Source organism: Miniopterus natalensis, chromosome 2, assembly GCF_054644295.1.
Source record: "Miniopterus natalensis isolate mMinNat1 chromosome 2, mMinNat1.hap1, whole genome shotgun sequence".
In the NCBI taxonomy this organism is placed as follows: Eukaryota; Metazoa; Chordata; class Mammalia; order Chiroptera; family Miniopteridae; genus Miniopterus; species Miniopterus natalensis.
This window is the reverse complement of record NC_142082.1, coordinates 41,646,886-41,659,441: the sequence shown is the minus strand read 5'-3', so window position 1 is coordinate 41,659,441 and position 12,556 is coordinate 41,646,886. Positions and strand designations below refer to the sequence as shown.

General features: G+C 41.4%; 1 protein-coding gene across 2 annotated transcripts in view; it reads left to right on the top strand.

Moving 5' to 3' along the window:
* The first annotated feature begins 1,557 nt into the window (after nt 1-1,557).
* Nucleotides 1,558-12,556, top strand: part of GPC5 (glypican 5) — a 1,124,783-nt gene continuing 1,113,784 nt past the window's right edge. For both annotated transcript variants that reach the window (XM_016224145.2, XM_087814275.1), the window contains exon 1: nt 1,558-1,720. In XM_016224145.2, coding sequence (XP_016079631.2) covers nt 1,558-1,720 — 163 coding nt within the window. The remainder of the gene's footprint in view (nt 1,721-12,556) is intronic.

Below are 12,556 nucleotides of genomic sequence, written 5' to 3'. Positions count from 1 at the left end.
AACAATAGATTGGTGGTTACCAGAGGGGAAGAGGGGTGAGGGTCAGACACAATGTGTAGAGGTGAAATGTGTGGTTAAGGAGGCAGACTAGACTTCTGGTAGCAAGCACGCTACAGTGTATACAGATAGCAAATGATAATGCTGCACACCTGAAACATACATGTTATTAACCAATGTAACCGCAATCAAAAGAAAGAGGCTTAAAAAAAAAGAAAAGAAAATGCACCTGGCCCTTTGCTTGTTGGTTTCTAATGAATTCCTTTTGCAAATTCACAAAATTCCTTTGTCATTTAAAAATCAATTAAAATCTTTATTTTTCTGTCTTCCTCGTGAGAAGCTCCCCTGACCACTCTTGCCTTAGTAATTCTCTGAGAAATGTGTTAAAGAAATTCCAGAAGTGGGCCCTAAAAGATACAAAGTACTGAAGTAAAATATGCTGCAAGGGTGCTAAGGGCCCGGCTGCGTGGGCCGGGCGGTGTCCTGTGCGGGACTCGCCGCGGGTTCTCCCAGCTGCGGGCGCGGGAGGCGGAGCATCACACTGATGTTTATCCCTCTCCCTCTCCCTTCCCCTCTCTCTAAAAATCAATTAAAAAATGCTAAAGGGTGACAAGAGACTACATTGGACTTTACTGTGATGACAAGAACGTGATAAGGTTGGAATGTAACTTTTGTGACTTCTAAATTCAAAGAATCATCATGTTCAGAAAAATGTTTCAAAGCAGTGGCATGAAGCAGTTAAAAAGTAACTTTTCATGAACGCTCTTAAAACCTCATATTAAGCCTCTGCACCGGGATAGTTAACTATAAACAATTTTTGCCGTTTTATATTGTGCTGAGATACCATTTCATGCGATTTGAATTCCAAGTCCTATGAATCGAGGACCTAGATTTATCGGGAAATATTTCATCTTCGTTCTAGTTGGTGTTTCTAGTCTTGTGTTCTCTGAGCTCTCTATCACACCGCCCAGGAGATTGGCTGGCGGAGCGAGGGCGGGATTGGGTTTCATTTGTTTTTTTCTTTGCTCCAGGCAGCGTCGCTCTCCGGAGTCTGCTGCACGAGTCCCGGGGTTCGAGGAGCTGGGCGGGTGTGGCCCGGGGAAGCGCGCGGGGGCGTGGCCTGGAGGGGCGTGGTCCCGAAGGGGCGTGGCCTGGCAGCGGGGCGGGGCTTGCCGGCCGAGCGCGGCAGGCGGGCGCGTCGGAGGTTGGCGGCTTGGAGCCGACGCCGCGGCGACTGCTGCGGTGGCCTGGTCCCGGCGCTCGGGAGCTCCGCGGGCTGCAGCCGTGCTCCTCGCCGGTGCTGCGCCGGCTCGCCCGCCCCCCCCCGTGAGGGAGACCCCGCGGCGCTCTGCCGGAGAACTCCGGCGTCTCAGCCTCGGGCTCCCCGGGGAAAGCTAAGTGCTCGCAGGTGCAGCCGGTGTCCCGGAGCGGTCCCGGAGCGCCCGCCGCCGGATAGCACCTCTGGGAGCCTCCACCCCGAGCCTCTTCCAGAGCCTTCAGCCGGGGCGCGCGGGGAGAGTGGCGTCCACGGTGGGGAAAGGGGTGAGCAGGACACCGATGATGGACAGACCGACCTGGCGTGTGGGCTGCTGCTGTCTCCTCCTCCTGGCTCTCGTAGTATTTACCCGAGGCGAAGACGTGCAGAGCTGCGAAGAAGTTCGGAAACTTTTCCAGTGGCGCCTGGTGGGAGCGGTCAAGGGGTTGCCGGATTCGCCAAGGCCAGGTAAGGCCGTGCGGGCGGGCGCAGGGCAGTGCGCCTGGGCGCGGGCCCGGGCGTCCTGGGCGCCCGCACTGCGCGCCCCGTTCTCCGGGGGTGGCCCTTCGGCCGCGCAAGGTGAATCCCGGTGAGGCCTCGGGGGAAGCTGGGTGTGACCATCCCCAGCGCGCAGCAGGTCGGGGTCTCCCTGCCGGTGGGAGTAGCCGGCGGCTCATCCGAGCTCTGCGCGTTTGCTCGCCGTCAGGTCTCCCTCAGTCTCGGCTGATGCGTGGGAACCGGCCAGGAAGGCGGCCAGCGGTTCCGAGTGGGAATTTCACCAGGGCCCCCCCAGGGGACCCTGTTTGCCGCTCTCTCAACTGGTGGAAGGAGTTGGGTAGGTCGCTTCAAGTTTGATACTAAAAACACAAACCTGCGTTACATTTCTTTGCTGGAGAGCGGGGCACTGACGAGGGCGGCGGGTCTCTGAAATTAGCACTGGGACCCGGTGCACCCACCCACACTGGCGTGGCCCTTACCGCCCCTCGGCGCCCTGGCACCCAGCCCTCTGCTGGCACCCGAACTGGGCAGCGTGTCCCTCGGAATCACCTGGTTAGTTTCAACTCCTGAAAGGGGTGATGGCAACAGGCGATCAGACTGAACGTGCTGGGGAGCCAGTGATCAGGAAAGAGATGCACCAAAGACCGAAGGGGAGAGAATACAGTGAACTGGTCAGTGCCGGTGCTGCTCCCTGGAAGCGCCCTGCGACCGCGGTCCCCTGCGCCCGCCGCTGCCGCGCACGTTCCCGGCAGAAGCTCCCGCTGACAGCAGGTCTGGGAGAACAGGTCTTCATTTGTCACCGGCAACAGCAGGTGTCTGGAGCCGAGACCTTCCTGGAGCAATGCGCCCTGACCAGGAAGCCAACACTAACGAGCGTTGCGAGCATATGGGTTGACAAAGAACTTGCGCAGGATGTTTGTTTGGGTGTAAAATACGTTTTCTGCTCGAGGTTTTAGGATGAGAGACTCGCTCTTAGCACGGTGGAGCAGATATTTAGCTTCACTGCTTTGCTGGTCATGAACTCAGTTCTGGAGTCATCCTACAAGGACAACCTAGGCATTTGGGAACACTGAGTCCCTTTTAGTTTATGTGACCAGTTTTAAAAACAAACACAAATATTTGTTTGACGGTCTGTTTGGTACTAGCTGCTTTTTCTGTACTATTTGAAACAACATAGTTGAAATTCTCAGTATATGGCAATAGTACCCCCTTTAAACCTTTTACTTCAGTGCACTCTTTTCATTAAAAAATAAACGTCACTTATCGGCAGCTAATAAAACCTTAGTTATCAGGGTGTGTGCTGGGGTCAAGGACACAGTGAGGACACTGAGCTGTGAAACCCTCGCCCGCATTATTAGATTTACCCCCCATACGCCATAATTTTGGCGGTTATGTTCAGTGAATGTTTTCACACACACCTTTCATATCTCAGTATCTCTGGTATGTGCTGGATGCAACACGTTGACTACAAGGTGTTACATTTCTAGCACCGTGTGTGTTTCATCTCTTTGGAAGAGGAACTTTACAGAATATTATAGTATTTTACCAGTATGTAAGGAGAAACTGAAGCTCTGCCCTGCAGAGAAGGAAATGGTTGTACTTATTTGGGTTTGATGCCCATCTCACACACGTGCACGCGCACGCGCGCACACACACACACGAGCCAGGGTGGCAACCACCTTCTTTTCTCAGACATTCTGGATTGTTTCCCCATTGCTGGTACCTGTATTGCCCTGTGGCTTAAGGTGATGGGGGAATCACAGTAGCACCTACTAACGGGGCTGGGCAGGGTTGCACTCTTAGGGACATCAGTGGTGCTGGTGGAAAGAAGTGCTAACTTCCTTTGATATTTGCATTGAGAAAAAGCCACATGAAAATATTATTCTGAATTAGAGTCACTCAACAAGAGGCACTCACATATGAGTTTGATGTAATTCTGTATTTTTCTTGTCTCCGTATTGCTGGTCATTTTTCATTTGAATAGTTAAGTGAAATATTGAACCGTTTCTTTTAACATTGATCTTTCTCTTCTTCCCACTAAAAAAAAATTTCATTCCCAAATTGAGTAAACCACACATACCGCATGGTACATAAATGCTTTTCTTTATTTTTATATTTTATATGTTCTATAACATTTAGCTTGATTAAGTATAGTAGTTGGCTATCTTATTTTCTAAAATTATCCTCAATTTCAAGAGAGAGCATAGTTAATATACAAATAGTCATTTCCACTTGAGAGCACAAATATTAACATTCTCTGTAACAAATGTATTTATTTAGCACATAGGCTTTCATTGAGAAAAGTTAATACATTTAAATTTGATATTTGTTTTCCTTGAAAGCTTATTTTTTAGTGCTTTCTTGCATTTCTTGTTCACAAAAGGTTAATGTCTGGGATGTCTAGCCAAAATACTTAAAAACAATAATATAAGCTGGTAGAATAACTTTTTATTTTTTAATTTTAAAAATTATTTTATTAAAAAATATTAAATTAAATTAAACCTTCCCATCACCATTTGTCCCCTTGATGCCCTCTCTCCATGAGTCCTCTTTCTCTCTTTCTGTTCCTTTTGCTCAACCCCCCCCCCCCCCCCCCCAGCTGTAGGCCTGCTATCTATGAGACCGTCTCTATTTTGCTTGGTAGTTCAGTTTCTTCATTAAATTCCACATATGAGTGAAATCATATGGTACTTGTCTTTCTCTACAGTTTCTTCCTACATTTGTGACTTTTACATCTTCTGTTAACTATTTTACCCAATTTGAAATTATTAAGATGGTGAGAAGGGCCATTTAAGCAGTTTCTCAGATTCCCCTCACCTTTGTTCTCGACTCTGCTCCAATTCTTTTAAGCCTATTGAGCTCCTAAGGATGTTTGGATGAGAAATGTAAAAAAGGAGAGAAGGTGTAAATGTGATCAGAATTACAGATTTCCCTGTGTTCTGACTTTATCTTCTAAGTAGTAGTCAAGGTGCCCTTTGCTCTTGTTTATTTTATTCAGAAAAGAACTGTTAGCAAAAGTGTCTTTTAAAGGTCCTTTTATTTTTATGTTATTTATTGGGGAAAAGGGATAATGCTTTCCCATTGAAATTCTCTTCACACATGCATTGTTCACACATGTATTATTTCCTTTTTAGAAAGAGGATAATTCAGAAAGGAGAGGCTTATAAAAAAGTTCAAGACTACGTTCAGATACTTTATATATCAACTGGTTTTTAAAATGTGGATGTAGGTTGATACAGAGAGTAGTTTGTGAAAGACAACTTTTTCTTGATAACTTTTGGCCATAAATGGGATAGTAAAAATGAAGTTGCTGTGGCAAAATGAAATCGTGACACCATAGGACACTTTAGGTAGAGCTCTATAATTTTAATTTTTTAACTGCTTTCATTGTAATCACATCTTATAATCACTTCAAGGAAAAGTGTTATTTCATTTTCACACTCAAGAGAAGCAATCTATCCGGTAACATTGGAGTTTGTAATTATAGACATTTGGATTTTGCAACTTCTGCCATCAGTAGGTATGTGACCTAGGTTAATCAGTCATCTCCTTTGAACCTCTGTTTCTTCATCTGTAAAATGGGAATATTGGTTCTGAAAGGGTTGCTGCATAGATGATATGAAATAATGTATGTATGTAAAATAGCACAAATCCAGGCACATAGTAAGTGCTCAAAAATGTGTTATTGTCATTACAATTTTTATTTAGTGTCTTGATTTTAAGTGGACTTGGCCACTGAGGGTGAAATTTTAGTTTTAGATCTCTATATATTAGAAGATATTTTTATAACAACTAGTTGCTTTTTTTTTTTTTTTTCCCAAGTCACAAATGATCATTTGTAAAGTTTGGAAATGTGTTTCTATCTGAAATGGGATTTGTTAGATTATGGTGAATATTTTGTTTCTTTTTTGTGAACTAATGGAAACTCTAAGAAAGAAATGAGGCTATACACTGCTTCTGCCTCCACTGACACTACCACTGTTCTGCCGTCTATATTCAGGGAGGCGAAGTAGTGTGTATAGGGGGGCTTAGGGACTCACATAAGTAGATAGCTCTTGTCCATAGTCACTCTTTGACAGTAATCTCAAATTTTTGTTTCTCAGGAACAAACACCTTTTGTTGATGGAGAAGTATAGTTATGGTGATTGAATTTCCAAAGCCCCAAAGGGACCCATGGTCTGACATTAGGGCAGATAATTGTCAGGATTGCCTTCTGTTAAAGTCCAGCAGTCAAGAACCACCAGAAACAAACCTATTTCATATACATGAGGCTCATTTTGCTTTCTGCAGCAAGGAGGATTGCACGCCACCGGAACTGTGGGTGTCTTGGTAAGAGGCAATTGAGAGGAGCTTTTTATGGGCTTGTGCTGGGTGATCACAAGGAGGGTTTAAGGAAGGACAGTTCACAGGGACAGTTTTATAGGAACTGGGCATCTTTGTAATTTATCTAGGTGTTAGGAAGATTAAGGTGTGAATAGCTATAGTTAATGAAGAAGCAGTAGTCACTCTTGTTGATCAAAAGAGGGGGATGTTTAGTCATTTTTGTGGTTTGCAGAGTGTCCTTGTGGCTGTCCTGCTGCACCACAGGTCTCAAGGGGCTTTGTCTTATCATGGTTTTCTTATTCTGTGCATGATGTCTGTGTTGAATTGTAAACATCAAGGCCTAGTTCCAGGGTCAGGGAAGTTTGTCACCTTCTCCTCTAGAAAATCCAGTGCGTGCTTTGATGTCTAAGAGAATCATGGATTTTATTTTTATCCAGGCCTTTAGTAAAGCTTAATGATGGGGAAGTGAGTATAATTTTCTACTTTTGGGCGATGGAATATGACTGTCCATCGGGAGCTTGAATTGTACTAATCACATCCTGTTCTCTCATAGTTTACTAATAAATGTAAATGTGTGTAACCTCGTCCTCTCTCCATCCCATAATTTAAGTTCCTTTTTGCCAAATGTCCAACATCCTGTATTTGTATAATTGGCATCAGGAGAGGTGCAATTTGGGGAACATGCGAGTAGCATTTTGTAATTTCCTCCTCTGCCCTGAACCTCATTTCCAGTTTGTCTAGACTTTCTGGGATATAGATTTTTGTTTCGTTTATGTGTGTGTGTATATAATTTGCTTTCTGTATTTGATAAGAATATCTTCTAAGTCTATAACTTTTTATTATTATTAATTGGTGTAAGACCAAAGTAACATTGCAACAGCCAGATACCTCTTCTAAACAGAATGATTTATAAATCAATGGCCTCTTGATATAACTGTTCAAGAAACCACAAATTCATTTTGTTTTAATGGAGTCACGAGAAACTTTAGTCATATGCATTGCTGAAACAGACTGTGAATGTGGTACCTGATCTATTTGGTTAAGTAACAATAACAATTAAATAGAAAATAGCCATTTCCCACATCTGTCTTTCTTTTATAAAAGCCTGATCTTTAGCTAGAAAAAAAGACAACGCCAATTGTGCCCTCAATTCTTCAACTTTATACAGCCTTAGGTGTTTCAGACTTCACTAATGATACTGCTAAAGTCATTCTAAAATAATTAGTCACTCTTCTATGAGTCACACTAAATAGGACAGTTTTTGATTAGCCATATCAGGTTCACATATGGCTGTTTTATAAGTTGAATGTATAATGTACTTTTATAGAAAGAAAATGAGATTTTATAGTTCCATGCTTTTATGAAAGAATACACATTCTCCCGAAAATTTAAAATACTGAAAAGTATCAAGTAAGCAAAATGACTACCATCCAGAAATAATTACCAGTAACCCTTTGCACTCATCTTTCAATACTCGTTTTTTTTTTTTTTTAAAGGTATATCTTTATTGATTTCAGAGAGAGGAAGGGAGAGAAACATCAATGATCAGAGTCATTGATTGGCTACCCCCTGCCAGCCCCCCGCAGGGGATCTAGCCCGCAGCCCAGGCATGTGCCCTGATGGGAATTGAGCCCTGATCTCCTGGATCCTAGGTCGATGCTCGCCCACTGAGCCACGCCCGGCGGAGCTGTAGGCTCTTCTGAGAGGCTTTTCTCAAGGTTCACTGAACTATGTTTCCCAGTTATCAAGGTGACATATTTCTTTTCCTTCTTTTTACCTTTGATTATTCATCACTAGATTGTGTGCATGGTGAGAATAGAGAGCATGTCTACTGGGGTAGTTTCATGGGCATGTAACCTGTGCAGTCACACAGGGTCCCCACTCAGAAAAGCCCCATGCTTGGTTTAATATTCCTCTGTTGCCATCTTGAAGTTTGAACAAGGGCTCCTGCATTTACCTTTTGCATGGGTGCCCTGCAAATTATGTAGCCAGTGCTGTTGTGCAGAATATCTGGTGCCCAGGACAGTGCCTGACATGGAATAGGAGTTGAAATATTTGTTGACATCAATCCATGGCTATTGAGCCTGCAAGATCCTGCTATCTATACACGATGACTTTTTCTTGTATGTCTTAATACTGTTGCATAAATGGGTTAAAGCTTGGCCCCTATGTTTTTTACTTGTTTGCAGCAGGTTGGGGTCATCAGCCCAAGGCCCACCGTTGCCGATCTCAAATTTTTACACAGCCCATTGCTTTACATATGCTCAAGCAAGCACATTGGTGGTTAGTTAGAGCCTGCCTGCTTTGCATCTCACAAAACTGCACCCAGCTTCTGCTAGTCATAGATGAAACAAACTGGGGCTGTGAAAGACCCCAACTGCTGCTGCCCTTTGAAGCTCTCTGACTCAGACACTTCCCATCTTGCCGCTGAGGTGTTATCACCTAGACTTGCGAGCCCCCTCTCCAGTTCCCCTCTCCCCCGGGAGTTCTCTTGCTCTTTGCCTCTTCTGGGTGGTAGTCCTGCTGCTCGCGCTCTCTCTCTCTCTCTCTCTCTCTCTCTCTCTCTCTCTCTCTCTCTCTCTCTCTCTCTCTCTCTCTCTCTCTCTCTCTCTCTCTCTCCCCAAGCCTCCTACTGTGAGGGACATCCCTTCTCATGCACCTATCAAAGCACAGCCAAATAATGCTCTTTGTGTGCTACGCCAACGTGAGGCACTGTCTTTTTCTTCATCAGCCATGAAATCCTCAAATTCACCACGCGTAGATTGGTACTTAATTATTTCTAATATAAGGTCGGGACTCAAAGCAGCAATACCAATTTTAAATATATTTTTTCCCCTCTACTAGACTATAGGCTACTTGAGACCAGGATCTGTGATTTATCTTTTTGTTCTGTGATTAAGCCAAAATTAATAAATGAATTTTGATTTGTAGGATTAATCTTAGATGTATAGTTCCCTAATAGGCTCAGTTTACTATGTTTAATTATGTTTTCTATGCTTAATATTAATAGAATGAGAACTGTAGAAGTTGAAGTTTTAAAAAATATATTCTGATCTGGGCTCAGTAAATTGTTTTCATGGAGTTAATGTTTTTTTATGTATGGAGTTAATGTTTTCTGCCACAAATTCTATAAAGTGCCCCAACCCTTTAAAGTTTAAGTTGAAAGGAATTTTTATCTACATCATGGAATAAATGAATGGAATAAATCCATTTAAGGGAATTTTTATCTATATTACCTAACATGTTGAAACGGAACATATGTCTGGAAGAAAATTTCCTCAAATGTTCTCTGCAAGGAAAGGAAGATTATTTAACATTTAAAATACTAGATTTACTTGCAAAGTTTTTATCATTGTGTAGACAGTGTAAACTGATCTGCTGTAGAGCATTAATTGTCTGTTACTGGGAGAATGGAGGAAAGAAAAGGTGACTAAATATTAGAAATACCTAGTATTTACAACCTCTCCAATGATATCTTAGGGGGGAAAAAAACACTTTTTTTTTTTTTTCTGTATGAAGTGTGGTTGGTTATTTTTTAGGATATCTTACAAGAGGTATTAGGATATTTTACTTAAGTAGAAGGATTGCTTAATCAATTCCTATGAGACATGCATGTTTTGATATGGTTCAGGTATCAACCTAGATATGTCTCAAATACAGTCATATTCAATAGTTACTAAACATTTATTATTTCATAATTTAAATTGCTTATTACTCTTATTAGGGTAATGGGTTTGAATTACTAGTTTTCCTCTCCTATGCTATGATAACCAAGTTTATTTAGGTATTTATAATTCCATATGGCAATATAATTAAATGATCTTTGCAGATAATCTTCTTAGAGTTCATAGTCCTTTGCTTTTCTTTGTCTTATAGTTTCAAGGGACATTATTCATGATTCCTTCAATATTCATTTTGAGAGAGGGTAAGAACTGAGAAGGGCATTGGATAAAAAGCCTTCATAGATCAAAGGAATGAAAAAATTATTCCTAGATGTCCTTGTTTTATATATATATAAATATATATATAAAGAATACATATATATATATTCTTTAAATGGAAGATTGTCAATATTAAATTACCTGTTTAGATTTATTTGCTTTTTGAACAACTCTCTTATTTAGTAAGGTTATCCTAAGTTACATTTGGTTCACTTTCTTTTGATCATTGAAAATGTCTGTGTTTAATGAGCCAAAACTGAAGTAGGTCAATAAAATGAAGAGATTAACAGTCTGTTCTCACCAGGGTTGGGCTACATTTTACTCTGGGGAAAAAAAAGTAATTTTTAAAAAAGGTTTTTTGATTAACTTAAAAGGTAAAGGAAGTAGGAATAACGTTGAAACTGTCAAAAAGCTGAGGAATCCATGAGTTCTTCAGGGTACTGTTTGACAGGTGAAGATATGTAGATATGTGTTTATATAGTTAAAAGCTTTAGTTACAAAACAAAACTAAATTTTACTTTTATAAGTTCAGGGGCACAAATAAGCTTTAAGCTATTAAATATTTAATCTATTCATCTTTGGAAATAGCTTACATATATAAAACAAAGAAAAATAGTAGGTAAGACAAGCATTGGAATATCATGGGATAAAAAAAAATGGGAAAAGCAGGTATTTCAGCTTATAGTTTGTCCCATATTGTGAACTTATAGTTTAGAAATAGCTTGTTCTTGACTCCATCACTTATTAGCTGTGTGACTTTAGCAAACAACTCACTCTCTCAGGAAATGTTTCTCTTTCTTCACAGGGATAGTGATATAGGCTTGTTCCTTTCCCCTTTCAATGTTTTCTGAGGATCACATGGTATGGCGATAGAGCTTTGTGAACAGTAATATTTTCTACAGAAGCTACAAAATTAATTTTACATAATTAAATCAATTACAAATGTTCTTCTCAGATACGTTATAAAAATTTTTATGCTCAATCAGGAAGGAAAGAAATCATAGAAGAGCCCTGGCTGGTGTGGCTCAGTGGGTTGGGCATCCTCAGTGCACCAGAAAGGTTGCCAGATGGATTCCTGGTCAGGGCACATGCCTGGGTTGTGGGCTCCATTCCTGGTAGGGGGCATGCAGGAGGCAGCCAATTGGTGTATTGCCTTCATGTTGATGTTTCTCTCTCCCTCTGCCTTCTTCTCTCTCAAATCAATAAAAAAAATCTTTAAAAAGGTATCATAGAAGAAATTCTTTTTTTATGTTAATAAAATAACAAACTGTTAAATATTTTTCTCCCATCACTCACCCTCAAAGTATTAATCCTTTACCCTTGGAAACATAGTCTGTGTTTTCATTCTTTAGTTAATAAATAATTCATTATTTATAGTTTAATTCTATGGTAAAATCAGATTTGTTTATTCATATTATGTAGTTTAAAAATGACAGACTGGTCTTTTGCAAAAGAATGTCATTTAAATTAATTCAGCTGAGATTAAGGGGAAGGTACTTTGTCTGGAAATAAGGGATAGAGGCTCTACGACATGTGATTGACTTCATGAGGTGAGTAGGGGTTAATTCTCTAGTGAGTTTTATCATGTTCTTGAATGTCATTTGCACTGACAGGATTTTGTGTGTCACTTGTGTTGGGGGTAATAACTTTTCTTCCAGATGAGAGACACACAGCTGGGAGGTGCTGGCAAGTCTCTGTTTGCCCCTTCAGATGGACTCTCCCACCCTGCTCTGTTCTTGGGCTATATCAGTGGGCATTCTTGCCTCTGGCAGTCCACGGGGATCGATGGCTGGAGAAGAGACTGGGCAAGTGGAGTGTGATGGTTCCCAGGTCTCACCTTGTGGAGTCACTGCAGGCTGCTTATGTATGTTATTTTAACCTAAGCACACAGCTCCTGGCAGATGACTTCACAATTCTCTCTGGATTCTGGTAGCTGCTTTCTCCTCTTGGCCCCTAAGAGGTAGTAGCAGCTCTTTCTCTGCAGTTGCTCGCCGGGGAGTACTACTGTATTCCTTATAGTTTTCCTATACCCTGTGGTTTGAGAGTAGCATTTTATTTCCTCAGGGCCCTATGCAACAAAACTTTATGTACATCATATATTTAAATCCACAGATTTTAGAGATAATTTGATTTTTAATTAAAATGTATAGAAACATAAATCTGTTTAGAGTTCATTTAAAAATATTTTTAGAAGTCCCAATCCATGATAATTTCTTTACTCACCTTCAGTTGCCTCACGCTCATGCTTTTGTTAATTGTTTCTTTCTGTTCCTTTCCTCTTTATGAAGAACATTGGTGGTGGGTAACTCTTTAGATTTCAGTTGGAATATGACTAAATGGATAGTAAGCCATAATAACACAGTAGTTTTATCCCTACCCACTCCATGAATTCAACAAATCAACAAATTCTCTAGCTTCTATTTCACACATGTCCCTATAGTTTCTCTACCCACTACCATCACCACCACCATGCTTTAATCTAGTGGATTTTCCTGGCTGGATTACTAAATCAGCCTACATCTACTCTTGGTCCTTTCCTTGT